The 22,727-nt window shown below is 35.1% G+C and overlaps 4 protein-coding genes across 5 annotated transcripts; 2 read left to right on the forward strand and 2 right to left on the reverse strand.

Annotated features, from left to right (window-relative positions):
- The first annotated feature begins 1,971 nt into the window (after positions 1-1,971).
- Positions 1,972-7,136, forward strand: LOC125835681 (cell division control protein 48 homolog C-like). Its single transcript, XM_049514790.1, has 10 exons — positions 1,972-2,752; positions 3,374-4,020; positions 4,799-4,951; positions 5,347-5,463; positions 5,558-5,662; positions 6,139-6,204; positions 6,295-6,359; positions 6,470-6,671; positions 6,838-6,975; positions 7,089-7,136. The coding sequence occupies exons 1-10, from the start codon at positions 1,972-1,974 to the stop codon at positions 7,134-7,136; spliced, it is 2,322 nt and encodes a 773-aa protein (XP_049370747.1).
- Positions 7,137-8,078: 942 nt separating this feature from the next.
- Positions 8,079-9,141, reverse strand: LOC125835649 (B3 domain-containing protein At3g25182-like). The gene is made up of 2 exons (XM_049514759.1): positions 8,769-9,141; positions 8,079-8,588 (listed from the first exon to the last, which is right to left on the reverse strand). The coding sequence occupies exons 1-2, from the start codon at positions 9,138-9,140 to the stop codon at positions 8,079-8,081; spliced, it is 882 nt and encodes a 293-aa protein (XP_049370716.1). The 5' UTR covers position 9,141.
- A 3,699-nt stretch (positions 9,142-12,840) lies between these two features.
- LOC125835682 (B3 domain-containing protein At3g25182-like) lies at positions 12,841-13,863 on the reverse strand. The gene is made up of 2 exons (XM_049514791.1): positions 13,492-13,863; positions 12,841-13,350 (listed from the first exon to the last, which is right to left on the reverse strand). Exons 1-2 carry the CDS (start codon positions 13,861-13,863, stop codon positions 12,841-12,843), a joined length of 882 nt encoding a protein of 293 aa, XP_049370748.1.
- Positions 13,864-16,183: 2,320 nt separating this feature from the next.
- Positions 16,184-22,484, forward strand: LOC125835661 (AP-1 complex subunit sigma-1). Of its 2 annotated transcripts, XM_049514774.1 has the most exons (7): positions 16,184-16,332; positions 17,634-17,720; positions 19,086-19,177; positions 19,338-19,446; positions 19,529-19,564; positions 21,954-22,040; positions 22,132-22,484. In XM_049514774.1, the coding sequence occupies exons 1-7, from the start codon at positions 16,330-16,332 to the stop codon at positions 22,201-22,203; spliced, it is 486 nt and encodes a 161-aa protein (XP_049370731.1). In that variant the 5' UTR covers positions 16,184-16,329; the 3' UTR covers positions 22,204-22,484. The 2 variants fall into 2 exon arrangements, with proteins under 2 accessions (XP_049370731.1, XP_049370732.1); XM_049514775.1 differs by lacking the exon at positions 19,529-19,564 and having other exon boundaries at positions 16,206-16,332; positions 22,132-22,255.
- The last annotated feature ends 243 nt before the right edge of the window (positions 22,485-22,727 follow it).

Genomic DNA, 22,727 nt, shown 5'->3' on the forward strand with positions numbered 1-22,727 from the left:
TAATTCATAAATAAGCTATTACATGAACAAAGTGATTCATCCAATGTACCAAGTTTCAGAAACTAAAAAAACTCATTGTCAATAGCATAAAGTTGGTTCAATATTCTGGAGATCTCAACATCTTATCAATAAAATTACACCTTAAAATATTGAGAAATTACTTCTCAAAAAAAAAAACACCAATATTTCATAGTCAAAATTAATCAATTACCATCTTCTTTAGCTTGAGCTTTAAATTATTCGATGCTACGTTAGAAATTTTTATTAAAGAATAGAGAAAGTGTGATGTTTGAAGTAATGAATATTGAGGGATTTAGACTTAAGGTTTTATTAGTTGGGCTAAAATTTAAGTGTTGGGCTTCAGAAAATAGTAAAATTATATACTTAAGTTAAATAAAATTTATCTAAATACTTATATTTTATTTATAAATAATTATAAAATTTATATATATAACTTCTCAGTTCGGTTTGGTTATTTTTGCGGTTAATTTTTAGTAAAACCAAAATCAAACCAAATAATATCGGTTTTTCAAAATTTAAAACCGAACCTAACCAAATCCAACCAAATAACGCTTTTTTAAATCGGTTTGGTTCAGATTGCGGTTCAGTTTGATTTTATAACCATAACCATGAACAACCTTAGTAAATGGTATGCAGATACCCTCCGTCATATTTTTGGGACATTGGTGCCCCTGCCGTCTAAAAACTAGAGCATATATTCCCTTCACTCTAACGGAAGACTAAATAGGGACACGTGACACAATCTTATCCGTCGATCCGATATTTAATAAATGTCGGGTCGGTGGATAAGATTATGACACGTGCATGTCCGTACTATAAATGATATATATGCTCTAGTTTTTTAACGGCAGGGGGCACCAATGTCCCAAAAGTATAACGCAGGGTATCTGCATATTATTTATGATAGTTGGGGAATATATTTGTCGTTTTTCCCTTAAAAAAGAGAGTAGTTAAACAGAAAATCATGTAAAAATATTAAAGGGATATATTTTAGGAAGAAAATCAAGAAAAAAAGAATTTTAGGAAGACAATTTGAAAGAATTGCATATTATTTTTTGGCATGAATTACGGAAGAAATCAAAGAGAAGAAAATATTGAAAAGAGATATCTTAGAGAAAAAAAATTAGGAAGAAAAAGTATTTAACAATCATTGTTAAATAGGAGTAGTATATTTATATTTTTTTCTCCTAATAAATTATCTTCAATTAAAGGAAAAATTATGCTGACAAACATTTATAGTGTATTATTTAATTTAGTTATAGTTTTAGATATTTATAATTCATGATTATATTTTTTAAAATTTTGCTATAAATTCGTATAATTTGGTTTTTAATTATATAAATCCAGAACTAATATAAACTTACCTAGCTATTGTATACAATTTGTTGATACATATAATTTGTATAAGATATGAAAAATTCAATAATAAATTATCATTGTTGTATATTGACAAACGAAATATCCAAACGAAATTTTGAAAAATTCCTAAATGTATAAATAAATAATTTGTATACAATTTTACAAGTGAAATATACAAACAAAAATAACCATATCGAACACAATTATAGTTTTGAAGCATAATTAAACTTTTTTTTTTATTAATTTGGAATACTTTTATTGATAGCTCACGAACAAAGGAAATACACACTCACTTGGGCCTATTGCCTTGCCCAAGTCTATAATGACAAAACGAAAAAATAAATAAAATTCTACCGACTTTCTCCTACGTAATTAGATAAACTGTAGCTAAAGAAACTTATTAAGTTTAATTTCTACTTAAAATTTTCTCACAATTAAACCCTATAAAATTTTGGACTAATTTCGCAGGTCCATTTTTTGCGGCGACTAGAAGCGGTGCGAAAGGGTTTAAAAAAAACCCAAATACATAGAAGAATAAATCTTCATTAAGCTAAAATTTAGCCGCGTCGGCTGCTGCATGCAGAAAATACCATGCCAGAGAGAGGACGCAGCGGCGGTAGGGGGCCACTTTCCGTCAAGCTTCGCCGGCGTATTGTATCCTGTAAGAACAATTGCATCGCCGATGAAGAACTCGTTGATCACCTCCGTAAATCTTTTCGGGCGGACTATTATAACTTACAGCTACAGCCGTTCACCAGTCAGGTTCAAAATATTCTCCAATTGATTAACCCTCCGATAAAGAAGCCAAAAACAGACAGTACTGAGCAGATTTTGGATGGTGATGGAGAATTGTCGACTCTAGCGAGCATCTCTGAAAGTGATGACTCTTACTCTTGCGGAGAAAAGCCCGATTTAATGCAGATTATGCTTCGAAATACTTATAATCAGAAGGCAAATAGTATTCCCAAGTCAAAAAAAATTGAATACGATGCAAATAGCATTTCCAAGTCAATATTTTTTGAATACGATGTGATTCATGATAGCAATGAGGATGGAAAGGGGAAGAAGATTGATGTGGTGAAAAGGGATTTGTCGAAGCTACTAGGGATTGGTGATAGTGATAGGAATTGTGGGACAATGTTTAAAGATTTGGGCGGAATGGATGAGGTGTTGGAGGAATTGAAGATGGATATTATGGTTCCGCTGTACCATCCTCAGGCGACAAGGTATCTCGGAATTAGGCCTGTGTCAGGAGTACTTTTCCATGGACCACCCGGGTGTGGGAAAACAAAGCTAGCTCATGCTATTGCAAATGAGGCTCGAGTTCCATTCTACAAACTTTCTGCTACTGAGTTGGTCTCTGGAGTTTCAGGTGAAATTGATTCTTTCATCCTTCTTAATAGTGATTCTATCTTTGCAAGCATAATTTATCAGAGAATTGGTAAGGAAAATGTGTGGTTTATTACTTATTTTCTTGTGTTTGGTATATAAGCAACAATTATTATCCAAATATTGGTGTATAATCTAGACAAATATTATGAGAGTCGAGGGTGGAGTTGGTGGGGATAGGTCTACAGACTACAAGGGTGGGGAAGATGAGGTGTTTTGGAGGGCGGAGAGGACAAAGTCAATGTGGAACATCGCCTGTTTAGTGGAAGTCATTTTCCCCATTTTCAAGGAACTTTTTTCGAGAAGAAAAGTTCTCCAACATGAGAAAACTGGAAATATTTTCTGAAAAAGTAATATCGAACAAACCCTAACTATTTGATGTTTGATTTTGTTCACGTTACTATTTTCTATTAGCAGACATTTTGTAGCATAGTTACTAATAGTTGAACTTTTGAAGCCTTTTCTTAAGTTTAACTTCCCTTAGAAAATGAATATGCTTCCAAGGAATGGGGGTGCGTTTTCTTATTGTTGTCAATTTACAGTCTTCTCTTTGGGTGTTTATTGTTCTCTCGAGGCATTCTAATTGGGGTGTTCTCCATATCAGGTGCATCAGAAGAGAACATAAGGGAACTGTTCTTAAAAGCACACAGGACGGCACCATCTATTGTGTTTATTGATGAGATTGATGCAATTGCTTCCAAAAGAGAAAATGCACAGAGAGAAATGGAGCGGCGCATAGTAACACAGCTGATGACATGCATGGATGAGTCACATAGACCTGTAAAACCTGATGATAATGCAAAGGGAACTACTTTACCTACTGATAAAAAAAATACTGAAGCAGAATCAGATGATGAACCTGGTTATGTCCTAGTAATTGGGGCCACAAATAGACCTGATGCTATTGACCCAGGATTGAGGAGGCCAGGAAGATTTGACCGTGAATACGCCTTGGGTATTCCAGATGAAAATGCAAGGATGCAGATTTTGTCTGTGCTTACTCGTAACCTAAGAGTTGAAGGTGCATTTGATCTCATGAAGATAGCTACATCAACCCCAGGATTTGTTGGAGCAGACTTGGCTTCTCTAACTAATAAAGCAGGTAACTTGGTACTGAAGAGAATAATGGATGCGAGGAAGGTTGAGCTTTCAAGAGAATCGGTAGATGGTGAAGATGCCGAAGAATGGTGGAGAAAGCCATTGTCACCGGAAGAGAAAGAAAAGCTCAGCATTAACATGGCTGATTTTGAGGTATGCTGCAGAGAATCTTGATTTACCTTTATGAGAATTATACCCTAAGTTGTGACCCAACCTGTAAATTCCTGTATATAATTGGCATTTGGCATTTTATATCCTGTCACTCAAACTACAGTGCTCCTTCCCTGCACCAGCTTAAGCAAGTATAAGAACCCGGGTTTTTCATTTACATGTGCATGCAAAAATTACCTTTTCTACTGTTTCAAAATTGCAGTGGTTGATTTTGAGTTTCACAGTTTAATATGTATAATGAATTGCTTTACCCGTGTTTTTAGTTCTCTTGATGTTTATAAGATTCACATGATAATGCTCTTAAAGGATGATGCACCCTCCTTCAAAAAGGAGGGCGCATCATCCTTTAAGAGCATTATCATGTGAATCTTATACGTGTTAAGAGATTTAAACAATGCGTATGTGGGTATGGCGATCAATGAAATCTAGAATGGACCATGGGAGAACAAGGTTCAAATTCCAACAAAGGCACACAAAAGTTAGTTGATTTCTTTCCATTTTTCTAAGTATTTGGTGTACGGAGTTACCCTGGAACTTTTCATGTGGAAGTAGCTGGTAGCCAGTGAATTAGTCAGGTGCATAGAAGTTCGCTTGAACACTACCATTATCGACAAGGTGGATTAAGTTTTGCATGTTTGATATATATTTTTATCTTTTAGTGATCTCGTATCTAGTACTCTCTTTCTGTGTATGGGATAATCTTTCATGTAAAACTGGAACAAGCTGTTTCATACCGCCTGCTAATAATCATATTATGTAGGAGGCAGCTAAATTGGTTCAACCCTCATCTAGAAGAGAAGGTTTCTCCGTTGTCCCAAATGTAAAGTGGGAAGATGTTGGAGGCCTTGATCCGTTAAGACATGAATTTGAGCGTTACATTGTCAGGCGTATAAAGAATCCTAAAGATTACATGGTCAGTAGATCTCTTAAATGTTTTCATATGCTTTTCTTTAAGCCGAGGGTCTATGAGAAACAACCTCTCTACCTCCCAAGGTAGGGGTAAGGTCTGCATACTCTCTATCCTCCCAGACCCCACTTGTGGGATTACACTAGGTATGTCATATGTGTTTCCTTTAGCAAGCATCCTTTTTAGGACCACGGTAATCTTCTTTGTATCGTTCCAATTTTATCTAGAAATGGTCCAATTTTTTCTTCAATTGAGATCTGAGTCCATCTTCATGGGTACTTTTGGCCAAAATTATCCCTAATCTTTTTCTTTCTCAATAAAAAAAAACACTCAAATTGTTTGTTAATTTTTCTTATGAGTACAGCAAGTATAAAACTTCTAAAAGCTGTTTCATATTTCAGGGTTTTGGAGTGGACTTGGAAACAGGATTCTTGCTTTATGGTCCCCCAGGATGCGGTAAAACATTAATTGCCAAGGCTGTTGCTAATGAAGCTGGAGCAAATTTTATACACATTAAGGTTCCTGCACATTTCTATTTTCCTAATGACTTCTTTTTAAGGTTTTGCACAACTGAGGCATGACATGTTTTCTCATTTACTGATCTCCATCCAGGGACCTGAGGTTCTGAACAAGTTTGTTGGTCAAAGTGAGCTAAATATTCGGACAATATTTAACAATGCAAGAACATGTTCTCCATGCATTGTATTTTTCGATGAGGTGCTTGTCTCTCTTTCCAACTACTCTTAGCTCTGTCTAATAGCCATCATCTTTTCATTTCGATGAGTTGGTCCACCTTAAAAGCGCTGCAGAAGCTTTTACTCATTTTTATTTCCTTCGAAATTTTTACATGCACCTGTAAGATGCTTTGTACAAAGTAATACATACTACATTCCGTAGGAAAGATTGTTTTATAGTGTTGCTTCAGTACCCTAAATTATTAATGATAGAATAAGACAAATAGAAAGTTTCAGAATTCTGGTGCACTTATAAGATGCTTGTTGCCAGACAGTTTAATGCATAGTGGACAGTGTTCAGACACGAGTACTAAGTTTGGTAGTGATGTTTTTATTACATGACAATAGTATACCACAGAAAAAGATAAAAGAGTTTTTGTGAAAAACACATGATTGTCAACCCTTTTTTCCTTCTTTTCCTTCTTTTACATTTCTTTTAATTCCTTCATATTTCTACAGATGGATTCATTGACAACTGAGCGTGATAAGGAAGAAACTGGGACCGTTGAAAGGATTTTGACTCAGGTTTCTATGATGGAGCATATGTTCTTGACAAAAGATGACATTGTGCTCTTCTTAACCTTTGCTAATGTGAAACTTCTCTAATTATTGCAGCTACTAACAGAACTAGATGGTGGTGAAGAGAGAAAAGGTGTTTATGTGATTGGTGCCACAAATAGGTTTTTTTCATTCTTCTGGATATTATGTGCATTTGTTTTATTGGAATGAAGATTGGAAGTAAATGATTCACGTCCTATTTTGGTCCTTATTCTTATTATCGTGTTTGCAGGCCTAATGTCATGGATAAAGCTCTTCTTCGACCTGGAAGGTTAGGGAGACTCCTATATGTCCCTCTACCTACTCCAGATCAGCGTGTACTGATTTTAAAAGCCCTTGCCCGGAAAAAACCTATAGATTCTAGTGTCGACTTGGTGTCCATTGGAAGAGACAATGCCTGTAAAAGATTAAGTGGAGCAGACCTATCCTCACTGGTTTGTTCTAACCGCTTGTTTTTCCTACCTTCACTACTCTCCCCGCGCACACACAAAAAAAGAAGTGAAAGCGATGGAACTTGTCACATCTTTTTTTCATGGTTGGTACTTTTATCAAAGGTCTGTTTCCTTTATTGACTTTTACCAATTGCTTAAACGTGCTTAGATGAATGAAGCTGCAATGCTTGCACTTGAAGATAATTTGGCAGCCATAGATACAGGTTGTGGTGACACATCATCGACTATCAAGGAGTCACATTTCAAATGGGCTTTGAAGAAAATTTCTCCGTCTGTCTCCAAGGAGGTAAAGCTGATTCGGTGACTGGGTATCATTTACAATTAAGGCACCTAATATTGTGCGCTACTCGCCTACTATCATGGTTTCTTATTATCCTTTTTTTTTTTGGGTGGATGCAGCAAATAAAATACTATAAGGATTTTAGAAAAGATTTCAGAGCAGCATAAAAGCCTTGCTATAAAAGGAGGGGAAAGAAGATGCTTAGGGTGGTGGCCATGGGAGAAATATTTTGGATATTGCTGTTTCTTGTGAATATTCTTTGAGCATAGTTCTTTTATTCTTTTACTATTTTAGCAACATAATTCTTTGCACTTGGAAATATGCTAACCATAGTGTTAATGGTCATATAATGAAGCTTTAGAGACTATGTATTTATTGTCCTCTGACCATTTTGGATGCTGTTGAATTCAATAAAGCAATCTCTTTCTGAAATCTTGAATGTATAGTACATTCTTTTTGAACACTTACTTAATTTGAGATTTGTCTAATGTTTGCCATCATTCTGTAATAGTTATGCAGAATTGGGCTAAAATTACCCTTAACGTATGAGAAATGGTTCTCGAATACCCTCCATCCATCTATCTATCTATCATCGACATCATGAGTACTACAGTCACTGTTCCATTAATTAAATTCATTATGTATGAGAAATGGTTCTAGTTTGCTTTTCAGTTATGTATGTTTTGGTTACCCTAACAAAATTCGTTAGGTATGATATGCAAATATGGAAATACGTGGAGCTATAAGGCACCATCAAATGAAAATTCAATTTGCTCGTAAAAAATTTCCATTAGTTAGTTACAACTACAACTAACTTTCCCTCCATAATAGTTGAAGTCTAATTTTCTCTTACAAATCCTATTCATCAACCCAGTTCCCAAATATTGTTTCTTAATTCACTGCTTTGCCCATGCCCGTTCCTAATAATATTAACGTTATCATCAATCAACACAATTAGTGATTTGGCTAAATGTTTGCACCAAAAAGAAACATGCTAATATTTTATTTAGATGACAACGACAACAACAAAATTCAGTGTAATCAACAAACTAGTGTTAAGAATTCATCTTAAAGTATACTGTTACTAATTACTGAGAAAGGCTAATAACTTAAACATTAACGAGGGCAAAACACAAGTTTTCACCCTTTCGGAATGCCCACAATTGCATCTTCATACCAGCTCTCAAACCATTCCTTCTTACCACATCATTCCAGTGTTTAACCAACACATAACTTGAACTTGCTTTCCCATTGTTTTTGTTCATTGTCCATTTTCTCAGATTTATTTCACCTTTTTTATGCGAAGGCTCAATCAACATCACATTCATCTCACACATTTTATTAGCCTCATTGCGCCCATTCAAAAGTTGTTCTTCCTCAGGCTTTAGAAACTGATTACTCATCTGCTTTTGTGGGATTGAAAACCTTCCCTCTGCTGCTTTAACATCCGTCTCGAATAGTGTTTTTTCAATGACCAATTTAGCTGATTCAAGTAAACCCCCATGGAATGTAATCAGATTCTTGAATTCGATACTCAATTCTCTGTTGACTATAACAGCAGGAGGGGCGACGACTACAGGTCTAAAATTGCCGTTGGCTTCTTCTCGTGATCTTTTTCGGTTAACGGGCAATGATGCAGAATTACTACTACTTCCTCTGTAATTGGTTTTGATTCCTCTGTTTTCCCTATTATCAGCCGCCTTATCTCTGTTTTCGAGTGATTCTTGATTGTTGACAGTGACACTAGCTGGTCTTACAAGTTTATCAGCAATAGCAAACCAATCGTGTTTGATCGGTATGTTTCTTTCCTCATTATCAACTTGTACTACTCTGTGTTCTTCTTCAGAATTATTTTCCAGAACTTTAACTTCTCTTGGACGCGCGTTTGGCCTTGATCGTTTTCCCCTTGGGATGGTGAAATCAAGAACTGGCTTTTCAAAATCAACAACTTCTGGGAATGAGGACACGATAGACCGAATATTCTGAGTGATCCTTTCTTCTTTCTTGATACGAAATTCTTCATCTTGTTCGGCGATTAAGTTGTCTTCTTCACCATACATGGATTTTAAGTAAGAGACTTCAGAGACCGCAAGTAAATAATCCATACTACTCATGTTGGGTGTGATTTTCATGCCCGAAAAATCGTCTAGACTCAACAATGTGTAAACCATATTGTATGTTAGTTGAATAAATCAAAACAGTATAGAGAGAGAGAGAAAAAATTGAAAGAAATATCAGTGTTGTATAGAAAAAACAACACACGATTGTGAATAAGGAGAAAGTGGTTAATTTATAGAATTAAGAAGAATTCATAACCTCAATGGTTTGGGTTTGGAATAAAAAAAAACCTTTTTAGTTTTGGAAACCTTAGTAGAAAAACGTGTTTTTTTTTTTCTTTCAGTTAACCTTTTTAGGTTTTGGACAACTTCTATTAATGAATTAAGGAAATAAAATAACGTGTGTTTTTTTTTCCAGTTCTTTTCTTTCAAATTATAATTATAACTACTAATCCTAATCAAAGAGGTCTACCATATTTTGGGCCAGCGTCTTTCTACATAGAGTAGGAGAAGCAAAATAATAAGTAATATACTCTCTTCGTCTTAATTTATATGACACTTTTTTGGCAATTCAAAATTTAAACAAGTCTTTTTTTTTTTTTTTTTTTTTTGGTAATTTGTGAAAAACTTACCATAACCAACAAAGCAACAATACACACTATATAGCACCTAAGAACCAATACCACCTTCTAGGAAGGGTGTAAAGGATAGAGAGGCCTCAACAAAATCAAGTAAACTGATTACAAGAGTCGCCGCTCATTCTGGACAGTGGCAAATGTCTCTTACCTTTTGGACCGTCGCAAATGTCCAAGTAATCTCCAATCTTACCTGACTAAACCATATTTGCAGATTTTCCAGGCCAACATTGTTCCACGCAACGCGCAATTGGTGAGTTCCAAACTGTGTGTTTTATACTCATGTTTATGTACAGATTACATCTATTCCTCCAACTACCTTACAGTTGCTTAATACACACACCACATCAAAGTCGTGATACTCTGTAAATTAGCAATTGCATTGATCAAACTCTTGCACATCGAAATCCACCACACTTGCTCACTTTTTTACTTTATCTGTTTCCAACTTTGGAATTCTCGCATTAGTATCTATACATTGGCCATTCACTTTTAAAAAAATTAAACTCGCCGGTCACCATGCTCATTCTGAACTGCTACTAAATTGTTAAAAACTGAAAGCACCACAATTTGCTTGGGGCTATACCAAATCAATTAGTTTATTATATACTATTGGAAAATTCCGTTCATTTCTTGAAGATATTTCCTACTTATATTAGCTATCTACAATAAAAGTAGAATCAAGTATAATGTTTCCTTTAACATTTACTGATACACATCAACTCGTGCAATTAATTAACATTGATAATCACTTTCCCGTCTGTACCTCTAACCATGCAGATCCAGCATACATTGTCACTGAAACAGAAACAGAGTGTACCCATTAACAAGATACCAAAACTGTCCGTTGAATGGGTGATGAGAGCTTTAGTTGTTCACAGGGGTTCAGTTATACCTTACAAAAAAACCAACGCATGAAGGCACTTTCTGAATGATAATATTAGTTGACGGTACTATCATTGACAGTTTTACTATCGTTCATATTTACTTTTGGCATAATACATATACTTGACTTCATAAACATGACCCTTAACTTGACTTCAACTAACAATATGACCTTTAAATTTGGGTGTACGCAACTAGACACTTAAACTTATATAAAATTGAACAAACAAACACATTCGTCCAGCATGACACTTTTGCATCCTACATGTGTCTACTTGTTCGATTTATACAAGTTAAAATGCCTACTTGTGCACATCCAAAGTTAGAGGACGTAGTAACCTGATGAAGCCAAGTTAATGGTCATGTTCATGTATTATGCCTTTACTTTGCTATTGACATCAGCGTCACTCAAATTAATACTAGGGAACAAAACTCCAAGCAACACATATTGAAACATGGAAGGACACTCTCTACATTTGCAACTATATTCTTCGGCTTACAAGACCAAAAACTAATGAACTTCCAAATCGACAAACTTCAGAATGGTCCTCTGTTATACTTAATCCGCCAAGTTGTCCATGCTAACGTAATTGGTAAAACTAAATAATGTCCTGAACATTGGTACTTACATAAGAAGAACAATCAAACGACATCAGTGTGCCAATTTAAATCGACAAGACGAATAAAAACATATCGAGGTGTGGATGTTACTGAAAATACATTTCAATAACACACGTATTATTAAGTGTTGGGTTTAGCAAGGTGTGAACGGGAAATAAAAAGAGAAAATGGAAAGTGGAAGAACCAATGAAAGTGGGGGAACCAATTTTGGAGGGAAAATGAAAAGTCATCATTGCAAAAGTGCAAATGAAAGGTCATTTTTACCATATCGGTAGAAGAAAGGAAATTGTTGTCCTTATATTAGGAAACACTTCATTTAGTTCTTAAAGGGTTAAGAAGAAGGTGCCCCCTTGCGCTGTCGTCGTCGCTCGCTCGGCCTCGGCTTCAGCTTCGGATTTGGCAAATGATTGATTGATAATATTTTTGGACAAAATTTATTTAATCAATCTTGTTAAATCATTTCCTTTCTCTTATAAATTAATTCAGAATGTTAATTAAATAACAGAATTAATTTGACGCAACTGAATTTATTTGAAATTCACGTGTAACGGTAATCCTTCCAAAAAGTCATTACTTTTTCCAAACGGTAATCCTTCCGAAAAGTCGTTACTTTTCCCAAAGGACACAATGTTCTGGAAAAACGGGTCTGAATAGATTTTCTTAACAGACGCGTTCCTTGCTGCAAATGGCTATAAATAAGAGGTCTTTTTCGTTTTTTCAAACACTGAAATTTTTCCTCTCTGCATACATTTTCTTACATAAATAAAATTATCGATCGACTGAGTCTGTGTGTGCTCTTGTTGCTGTTCTTGCGTTCGCTGAAGTTATTGAAGTTTGAGGTACTGCTACTTCTTTAACAGGTTAATCCGTTTTATCTTGGGAGGAATTAATCTACAACCTCGGGTACAGTGAGGGGATTAAATTTCTTAAGGAAACATAGTGGTTTCTGTGGACTCGGATTAAAAATCATTCCGTCAATTTCATCCTTTTTCTGTTTCTGTATTTTTTGACTAACCTGAATACAGGAGATAACATTAAGCCCTCAAACCCTCACAAGTTGTCACCTTCAATACTCCCAATCTGGACAAACACGACTTATAGCTTAACACACTTAACTATAAACTGCCGCAGATGCAACAATATCAACAAAAATCAATCTCCATTATTGAACACACCAGGTATCCCCTTCCCCTGTTAGTACGCAATTAAAACACTTTCCACCTTTCGCAACAAAACAACTTCACTGTGTCGCAATGAAAACACTTCCTGCCTTTCGCAACAAAATCACAAATAACAAATTTGCTTACAGTTGTAAGTTCCAACCTAATTTATTGATATCAGAATATTATAGTTAGTAGCTGAGTCAACATAATTAGTTATAGCTGAAGGATACAGTTAGCGGGAAAGTTGGTTAAATAACAGAATTAGTTAGATAATCGGCTAGAAAGAAATTAGTAATAGTACTGGTAACTCACGCCTAGTATTATATTGTACAAGTACATATATCATAATTCAAACTATAAAGACACCTATTGGACAACGAGCCCTAATAATATTAACGTTACAATCAATCAATACAATTCATGATTTGGCTAAATATTCGTACCAAAAAGAAACATGCTAATAATTTATTTAGATGACAACAACAACAATATCCAATGTTATCAACAAATTCATCTAATATTAAAGAGGGCAAAACACAATTTTTCACCCTTTCGGAATGCCCACAATTGCATCTTCATACCAGCTCTCAAACCATTCCTTCTTACCACATCATTCCAGTGTTTAACCAACACATAACTTGAACTTGCTTTCCCATTGTTTTTGTTCATTGTCCATTTTCTCAGATTTATTTCACCTTTTTTATGCGAAGGCTCAATCAACATCACATTCATCTCACGCATTTTATTAGCCTCATTGCGCCCATTCAAAAGTTGTTCTTCCTCAGGCTTTAGAAACTGATTACTCATCTGCTTTTGTGGGATTGAAAACCTTCCCTCTGCTGCTTTAACATCTGTCTCGAATAGTGCTTTTTCAATGACCAATATAGCTGATTCAAGTAAACCCCCATTGACTGTAATCAGATTCTTGAATTCGATACTCAATTCTGGAGGAGGGGCGACGACTACAGCTCTAGCAACAGGTCTAAAATTGCCGTTGGCTTCTTCTCGTGATCTTTTTCTGTCAACGGGAAATGGTGCAGAATTACTACTACTTCCTCTGTTTTCCCTATTATCAGCCGCCTTTTCTCTGTTTTCGAGTGATTCTTTATTGTTGACAGTGACACCAGTTGGTCTTTCAAGTCTAGCAGACCAATCTGGTATATTTTTTTCCGCATTATCAACTTGTACTACTCTGTGTTCTTCTTCAGAATTATTTTCCAGAGCTTTAACTTCTCTTGGACGCGTGTTTGGCCTTGATCGTTTTCCCCTTGGGACAGCGAAATCAAAAACTGGTTTTTCAAGATCAAGAACATGTGGGTATGATGACACGATAGACCGAATATTCTGAGTGATCCTTTCTTCTTTCTTGATACGAAATTCTTTGTCGTGTTCGGCGATTAAGTTGTCTTCTTCACCATACATGGATTTTAAGTAAGAGACTTCAGAGACAGCGAGTAAATAATCCACACTACTCATGTTGGGCGTGAATTTCATGCCCGAAAAATCGTCTAGACTCAACAATGTGTAAACCATATTGAATGTTAGTTGAATAAATCAAAATACAGAAAAAATTGAAAGAAATAATCGTGAATAAGGAGAAAGTGTTAAATTTATAGAATTAAGAAGAATTCATAACCTTAATGGTTTGGGTTTGGCATAAAGTAGAAACCTTTATGGTTTTCTACAAAGGTTAAATTAATAAATAAAGCGTTTTTTTTTTTTCCAGTAAGTTCTAATGTAACTAGTATTAGTAATCCTAATAAAAAAAGAGAAGCAAAATATCCTATACTAAAAGTATATATACACTCTTAATTAATTGATCAACTAATTAATTCTAGCTCATTATAACTAACTATAACTAATCCTAACAAGTGTAACTAACATTAGGAAAGGGGAAAATTACTATTTTACCCTTGTTACTTAAATGTGGTAGACATGTTGAACTCTGTTTAACCCTTTGGTAAGGATATCAGCAGGCTGCTCCTTAGTGTTGATCGATATATTCAGTTTTCACCAATCCTTGTTGCAATTTTTCCGTTATGAAATGACAATCTATCTCAATGTGTTCAGGCCTCTGGTAAATCCAATTTTTATTAAAAAACCAGGACATACCTTCTTGTTTGTGTACATGCTGCCCAGTCTCCATCACATAATGTTGTTATAATGTCATGTGCTTTGCTTGATAATAGTAGACCTTGACCTGGTTGAGCTTTTATATATTTGACTATCCTTTGAGCTGCCTCCACATTAGAGGTGGCAAATGGTTGGATTTGGATGGATATAAAATGATTTGAACAAAAATGGGTAATTATTCAATCCGCCCATATTTTATATGGGTAAATATGGTTTGGGTAATTAATGGACGGATTGGATATGAGTTTACCCATATTTCATCCACATTGATTGAAGAATTGGAAAATGAATTTATATGTTTTAAGTTTTTAAAGTAATTTTTAAAGAATTGGATATAAGTGTATAGGACGAAAATATATGCATTTGTATCTGCATATACAGTTTTCTCTCGCTTTATACAAACACAAACGCATTTTATACATTGTGTTTGTATAAAGTGAGAGAAGCAAGAGAGAGACTGGTGAGCGAGAAATCCAAGGAGAGAGGCAAATGACAATTGTTTGCTACGGGTTACAATTAAATCAAACCGTGGTTATAATATTTAATTTGAATTAATAGTTTGTTATTTTATACAATTTTCCCTATTTGTAGAGACTCTTAAAATAGCTTAATGCCTTTACCCAATTAAAATATGAGTGATCCAAGTCATTAAATATGAATAAAATAGACTCATTTCATTAATATGGGCTGAAATTGTCACCCCTACTCCATATGAGATCTTTTTGGTTACTGGCTTAGCAATTGTACACTATAGGCAATATCAGGTCTCGTGACAGTTAGATATAAGAGGTTGTCATATTGGCAAGCTCTTAATTTTAACCATTAGCATATTGGCAAACTCCGCATGTTTCACAATTAGCTATGAGATGTTTGGCGCTTATGTGACGTTCATGTGGTACTTAACATGCTTTTGTTAATTAGAAGGGTAGGTATGGCCCAATAGTTTGACGGGAAGGGCAATTTTGAGTCGGAATATAGTTTAAGTGTAAATTTAATCTATTTCAGATAGTTTAGGGATAGTTTTGAGCCTTTTCCGCTTATTTAATAATGATTTTTTTTCATAAATTGTAAAAAGATTAAACTTAAGAAGCCTGCTTTAGCTACTATTTTCTTAATTATGCTCCGTAGTTATAGTTTCGTTTGCTATAAATATTTTCATTAGTATAATGCGGTTGCCAATTTATACAAACATGATAAGTATATACAAATTATGTATCTATACATATGAATTTTCAGAACTTATACAAATCAAATCTACGAATAATGTATCAGCAAGTTTATTATATACAAGCTAGGATAAACATATACAAATTCTAGATTTAATACAATTTGAATTATACAAATTCTGAATTTTATACAATTAGAAATCAAATTGTACAAATTCTGAACATGACCCGCATAAATATGGTTATATGTTAGTGGCGAAAAGTAATTTCTTCAAACTATAAATATATTAAATAATTAACTTGTATATGTTTTGATTTTTCATTTAATCAAGCTGATCGGACCTTTTAATAAAAATATTAAAAATAGAAATAAAAAGTACTAGAAAATCATTTATCCCCTAATATATTTCATATTACTTGATCCGATTTTAGTTAAAAGTATATTTTATTATATAATTTTTTGAAATAATTATTTATTATTAAAAATTACAAAAATAAAACATTCTGATTTTTCATATCATAAAATGAAATCCAGAAATCCAAATCTTAGAAAACACAAACTAGTAAAGAAAAAATAAAAGACTGTACAGAAAATACAGTATAGAAATAACAGGAACACAAAATCCCCTAACTCCAATTTCACCTCGCAAGAAGAAGAAGAAGAAGGAGGAGGAGTTGTTTGTACCTTGGATCACCAGCCATGGTATGCTAGATCTCTTCTTTTCAACAAAACCCAAAACCCATTTTCTCTTTTATCTTTTTTTCAATGTTTTTCGTGTTTGATCTGGTGAATAATTGTTACAATTGATGCTTGATTAAAGATATATTTGTAAAAAATACATATGGGCATTGTTTGATTTGTTGCATTTGTTCTATACGATTTGGGATTTGAATCTGATTCTGGATCTTGCTGTGGAAATGTACTCCAAATGTTTGAATATTATCTGGGTTTTCTTTAAATTGATTGTTTCTAGCTCAAATGAGGAGCTGGGGTTCTATGGATCATATTTAATTTCTCTAAAGGGGTCTCAAAGATTTGGTGTATATTTCCTTTTAGAATGGTTGATAGTAGACGAGGGGTTGGATTTTTGTGAAATGTAAGAGAAATCTGGATTTGATGAAGGAATTCTTGAGCTATGATAGATTGTGTGTAATTGGATAGATAGAAAAAGTGATGAGCTTTATGGGTATTACTTTTTTGGTTGAAGGATTGAGTTTTGAGGCTTTGAAAATGGAGTGATTGAGCTAATACATGTTATTTGTATTTCTGTATATGGGTATTCAAGAATCACTTGATGTTTGAAACCTGTAGAAGTTTGGTATTAGGGAGAGGGATGTAGTGCTTAGTTGATGAGGGTACCTGAAGGGAAGCTGTGAATAGTCCATATATAGAATCAAAATGCTTTAGCCTGTAGCAGTCAGAGGAACCGGGGAGAATTTTAGAGAGTTATGTATACAACTTGGTGATTGACTTTGTATCTTAGCATTAGTCCACCAAATTTGTGAAACCTAACCTTCATCTGAATCCAAAGTCCAGCCATTTAGTATTGGGAAATCAACTAAGAAGATAAATTGGACATTCAACAAATAAAGAGCATAAGTTAAAAAACAAAAGATATCCCACTAAACCAAGAAAAGGATGCATCTATCACTCTTTTACTATAGCACGTCACTGGTCAAACTTTGCCGCGGATAAATCCATGGTATTTAAGTAGAGAAGCTTAGAAAGGCAGGCCCATTATCCACTGAGTTTCAGATCGTGTGCCACAAGTACTTGGGGATCTTCCTATTGTAAAAAGAATTTTAAAAAACTACAAACAAAGTGGATATTGCACGCCTTTGAGAAAATCAAAACGATGCTGGGACTAATTATTTTTGGCTGACAATATTTTGACTTGTTTCAATAGCTCTTTTTTATAACAGCTTCACTGGATGTATATGCTATATTTTCTACTACAGTATATATCAACCGCAGTATAGCTAATAGCTTTTGATTTCTTCCAGATTCATTTTGTTCTGCTCATTAGCCGACAGGGAAAGGTGAGGCTAACCAAGTGGTATTCACCATATACACAAAAAGAGAGAACCAAGGTATTTCTTCTGCCCTTCTTGAGATAGGATGCGATGAATATCATAGGGTGTTTTTTTTTTAAGCGGTCTTAGGGTGTTTGTTTGATTTTTTCAACAAAACTGTTTGTATGTGTTACTCAGTCTAGTGATTTTTATTGAGATCTCAAACACGATGTATTTATCGATATGATTTAGGGATAACAATGTGGTGGAGACGCCCACGGTCCACCTCACATATCTTTCACTAGTTCGGTTTTTTTTCTATATGATAAGTAAATGCCTTTTCCTACTTCCTCAAGAAAATTATTGCGGTAGCTGTTTTACTTGTTATTCCTCAACAAGCTTCAGCTACTAAGTGGCAGATATGAGTGGGAAATCTCATTCTCTTTGGGCTGTAAGCTTCCTTATACCCTGGATTTATCTTTAAGTTTCTTCAAGGAACTCACCGCTTCTCCTGAAGAAACTATAGGAAAAATCGGGAGCTATATACATTTTAGAAAATAGATGTTGTTGCATTATGACAGACTGGTTTGCAATATGCATAGAAATGCATGGTGTTGCATTAATTTATGACAGAGACTGGTTTGTTCTTATCAAAAGAGAGAGAGAGTGAGAGATAGAGAGAGACTTGTTGGTTATCATAATTGAGAATTGATCTTGTCAATCCTCGTGACATTAAAAGATTTTTTTTGCAAACTAGGGAAAATTAAAATATAAAAAAAGAGTAAAATACGAAAAGCCAAAGAAGGCTTATACCTTCCAAATAGTTCCAATATAAGATAGAATCATGTATTAAGAGAGGGTACAAAGAGCGCTTCCGGGGATTCAGTCAAGCTGTAAAGTCGAGGGGCTTGCGACTTAGGTCACATGATTGAACCATCCGCCATGTGAACTAAGCCTGGTATTTAAATGAAGAAGGGACGAGGTGTGGGCCATTATTTCCGAGTTGTGAAGGTTGCGGTTGCTCCTAAGGGCTGGACCCTAGCGGATTTCTCAGTCATAAAAGAAAAAGAGAGGGTTTAAAGAGCCTGAAGAGATGTTCTGAAGATAGGTGTAAAAAATATGAAGTTTTCATACCCGAAAAGTAAGATAAAGAAATTACATAAGGTATGGTGTAAAGCTTAATTGCTTGCTTTTAGTCTTTATCTGTTTTATTTTTCTTCGCTGCCAAGGTGAATGGGTCTTGCAATTTTTTCAAGCCATTAAATAGTAGAGGGATGTGAATAAATTTTCATTTGTGGCAAGATTGAGAAGTAAATAATTATTCCACTTTCTTATATACACAGGATTTTTCATTCCTGCAAACATCTTATAGTACTGATTATGCAAAAGTTATTTTCCTTAATTTATTAGTAACATGTTACATGTCAATGCAACTCTCTTAAGGTAATCCGTGAACTAAGTGGTATGATTCTCACTCGAGGACCAAAGCTTTGCAATTTTGTTGAGTGGAGAGGATACAAAGTCGTTTATAAAAGGTAAAGGTGATCTAATTTTATTCTCAAGTTCACGTCTTATGATTTGCTCTCAATTAGATAGAATCTATTAATCTTTTCTTTTTAGAGAAGAATCTATTTATCTCTTTTCCCTGTAAGAAAATATACGTTCCAATCTTCTTATGGGCTGTTAATTTAACAGATATGCAAGCTTGTATTTCTGTATGTGCATAGACCAAGAGGACAATGAGTTGGAGGTCCTGGAAATCATACACCATTTTGTTGAGATTCTGGACCGATACTTTGGAAGTGTAAGGCTCTCAAACTCTAAAGAAGATGGCATTCCTACTTGTTCTGTTTTATATTTATGTTGTTGGCTTTCTTTCCCTTCAGGTCTGTGAGCTGGACTTAATCTTCAATTTTCACAAGGTATGTTCATTGAATTTGTTCAGGGATTTCTACAATCTATGCATCTCCACCTGTCACCTTTACCTAAATTTTACTGTTTTTCCTTATGGATGTTACAATAATTGAGGTGACATTTATGATCACTTCTTGGGGCTTATATAGATTCGTTAATAGAGGTTGTTTATAGAGGTTAAATTGTTTTGATAAGAAATAGAGGTTAAATTTGTAAGTAACTAGAAACAGCACTATTTTAAAAACATTTTCCATTGAACTTTGAGTAGACTACAATTACAGTTGCAGGTTATCATGTGACTCCTCTCTTGCTTTCCCTCTCCTTCTTATTACCCGTCTATTTTTTTTGCCCTTGGTCTCTGCAACCATGCTTGATCTCAGACAGAACGAAGGGCACTCAAAACCTCAAATCATCTTATTTTCTGTGCTAAACCGACCCTCGTTTTCTTTGTTTAAACTGTGTATAGATTACCTTTTTCCCAATCTGAAAATTAGTGTTTTGCTTGAGCTGAACTTTGTGTAATACATGTAACTGTCCCCTTCATCATCATAAGTTGGGTATTAGAATTTTAGCAATGAAGATCTAAGATATTTGGAAGTTATATCTGATGAAGAAACATATTTTACAAAAGAGAAGATCCTCTGTTAAAGTTTAGTTACTAAACCATCCAGGTTTTGCGCACGCTTGGGTGACAGGGTCCATTTTACAATATAACTCCAATTGGTGAATTTGTTATCAAGTAAATAAGAAATATTCTCCAAGAATTATGTTTTAACATGCTACAAAAAAGAAGAAAAAAACACTATTTAGCAATGTAAAGTTTGATTTTTTAATCTTGGGTCTATGAAATCAATTGTGAATTGTGATTTATTACTTGCCTTTCTCATAAGCAAAAGAAGTCATTATCTAAGAGTCCAAACTTATCTTGTTGGAAAAATTGAATCTAAGAAAGTACTATATGTTTTCTTCGTCTTTACTCTTACTATTCACATTTTTCCATTTAAAAAATTAGTCTGTGATGGGTATTATTTATTTCAGTAAATTTTCTTGAGTTTCTTTAGCTGTTGGTGTATACAGAACGGAATAGTCTGTCTTAATGTCCATGGACTGTTGGCCATTGAATTCAAAAGGGGGTTTTCATTGTGAAACTTGCCTTGTAAAAATCCCAAATTGGAAATAAGAAGAGGAATTAAGGGGCCATATAAGGAGGAGTTTAAGATTCAACTGTTGAGATGCCTTTTGGATTAAGGTCCAAGAGGACAAAATGTGATGCCCAAAAGGCTTGAGGTGGCCCACAAGGGTAGGGCTAAAGTGGACAATACCTTGGCAATTAGGCCTTGACCTTGACATTGACAGGTGGTATTTGAGTCAGCACCTCTCTTGGTTGAAATATCAGCGAGGACGTTGAGTCCCGAAAGGTGGGTTGAGTATAGCAACCCTCAGACGGCCGGTGGTTGAACTCAAAAGGCTTGCTGTGTCAGTTGCCTTAAGACAAGTGAATTTTGAATTCAAGGTTTAGTTTCCTTTTGGGTTAAAGCTCATGGGGACAAAAAACTTGAGGTCCAAACCCTTAAGGTGACCTAGAGGAGCCAGGCCAAAGTTAACAATACCTTGGCAGTTAGGCATGGGCTGTGATAGATGGTATCATAGGTAGCTCCCCTAGTATGATGGTAGAAAGAACTTAGCAAGTTTGATGAGTCCACAAGGGGGGGGGGGGGATAAGTGTAACACCCCCAGACTGTTAGCTGTTGAACTTGAAAGGGGTAGAAACTTGCCGTTGTCAAATCCCATATCGTAATGGGATCGTAAAGTTAGGGTCCATATAAGGGCGAGTTTGGGATTCAACTATTGAGACATCTTTATAATTAAAGTCCAAAGAGAAAATCATGACACCCAAAAGTGTTAAGGTGGCTAGATGGGTTGGGAGAAAGCAGACAATACCTTGCCAGTACCATCCGTAGTATGATGGTGGAATCGCTGAGTAACCGAGTCCTTAAAGGGGGTGGGCATAATAGCCCATGGACTGCCGAGTTGGACCGGAGAATTGCTGTGAAGTTTGCCCTAGGAAAATCCCACATCAAAATAAAGGGGGAAGGAGCCTTATAAGGGTGAGTTCAGGATTCAACTGTTGAGACATCTTCTTTCTTAAAGCACAAGGCTACAAAAACCATAAGGTGTCCTAGAGGTGTCGAGTGAACTAGTTAAACTAGCTTAATGTTACTACAAAAACCAATGAATGCTCCTCTGATTGACTTGTTTTTTGGATAGTATATTCTGTGCTGATTGAACTTGCCTCTCAGTGACTACTTGTGATTTCATCTATCATGCATTTTCATATAAACAACTTTTGAGATTATAGCTTATATATATTTCGAAACCATGTGAGTGATTTGGCAGGCATACTATATATTGGACGAACTTGTGATTGCTGGTGAACTCCAAGAATCAAGCAAGAAAACAGTTGCACGTCTAATTGCTGCACAGGTATTCTTCATTATACACTTGATGCATTTCACAGGTAACAATGCAATATTCTTCACTTATCTTAAAACTGGATCCTGTCAACAACTTGCAGGATTCTTTGGTCGAGGCTGCCAAAGAAGAGGCAAGTTCTCTTAGTAACATCATTGCACAGGCCACTAAATGAGAGTATGGAGGCGGCGGCGTTCATGTTTTTTGAGTGCATTTATGTTTTTCAGATTCTCGTTCGTTGCTGTAATTCAATCGTGCTATGGCATTATTTCTATTTTCAATGCAATTGCATCATGGTTTTCGTTTAACTTTGTAGTTAAAAATAGGAATTTCTTTGTAGTAATGAGTTTTCTTCTCAACCTAAGCGTGTGTTTACTGCAGTGATGTATGTACTCTGTTGCCTAAAAACTGCTGGTAATATACATAGTACTTGTTCCCGGTGGAGCTAGCTGATAATTTATCTCGCAAAACCTAATTTTTTACTTCTTTCGTCTTTAATTACGGCTGTATGAACGTGATGAAATTGTATGAACATGATGAAAGCAGTGAGAGACACATTTCCAATGTGTGTATCGGACACCGGGTGGGAAAGTTACTCGTTGGAGGAGGGATGTTTGCCAAGGCTTTCAGAGGCGTTTGGAACAACATTCCTGTAAGGGCACTGAAGAAAAAGGAAGACGAAGATTAAGAATATATTTC

The sequence above is a fragment of the Solanum verrucosum genome, unplaced genomic scaffold (assembly GCF_900185275.1).
Source record: "Solanum verrucosum unplaced genomic scaffold, falcon-dt-bn FXZP01000128.1, whole genome shotgun sequence".
Taxonomy (NCBI): domain Eukaryota; kingdom Viridiplantae; phylum Streptophyta; class Magnoliopsida; order Solanales; family Solanaceae; genus Solanum; species Solanum verrucosum.

Excerpts from the sequence above, each read along its gene's own strand:
- LOC125835681 (XM_049514790.1), top strand. The coding sequence starts at position 1,972 with ATGCCAGAGAGAGGACGCAGCGGCGGTAGGGGGCCACTTTCCGTCAAG. Across the intron at positions 4,021-4,798 it reads TTAACATGGCTGATTTTGAG|GAGGCAGCTAAATTGGTTCA; the intron begins GTATGCTGCAGA and ends CATATTATGTAG. Across the intron at positions 5,464-5,557 it reads CAAATTTTATACACATTAAG|GGACCTGAGGTTCTGAACAA; the intron begins GTTCCTGCACAT and ends ATCTCCATCCAG.
- LOC125835649 (XM_049514759.1), bottom strand. The coding sequence starts at position 9,140 with ATGGTTTACACATTGTTGAGTCTAGACGATTTTTCGGGCATGAAAATC. Across the intron at positions 8,589-8,768 it reads TTGATAATGAGGAAAGAAAC|CGAAAAAGATCACGAGAAGA; the intron begins ATACCGATCAAA and ends TTGCCCGTTAAC.
- LOC125835682 (XM_049514791.1), bottom strand. The coding sequence starts at position 13,863 with ATGGTTTACACATTGTTGAGTCTAGACGATTTTTCGGGCATGAAATTC. Across the intron at positions 13,351-13,491 it reads TTGATAATGCGGAAAAAAAT|AGAAAAAGATCACGAGAAGA; the intron begins ATACCAGATTGG and ends TTTCCCGTTGAC.
- LOC125835661 (XM_049514774.1), top strand. Across the intron at positions 17,721-19,085 it reads CACAAAAAGAGAGAACCAAG|GTAATCCGTGAACTAAGTGG; the intron begins GTATTTCTTCTG and ends AACTCTCTTAAG. Across the intron at positions 22,041-22,131 it reads CACGTCTAATTGCTGCACAG|GATTCTTTGGTCGAGGCTGC; the intron begins GTATTCTTCATT and ends AACAACTTGCAG.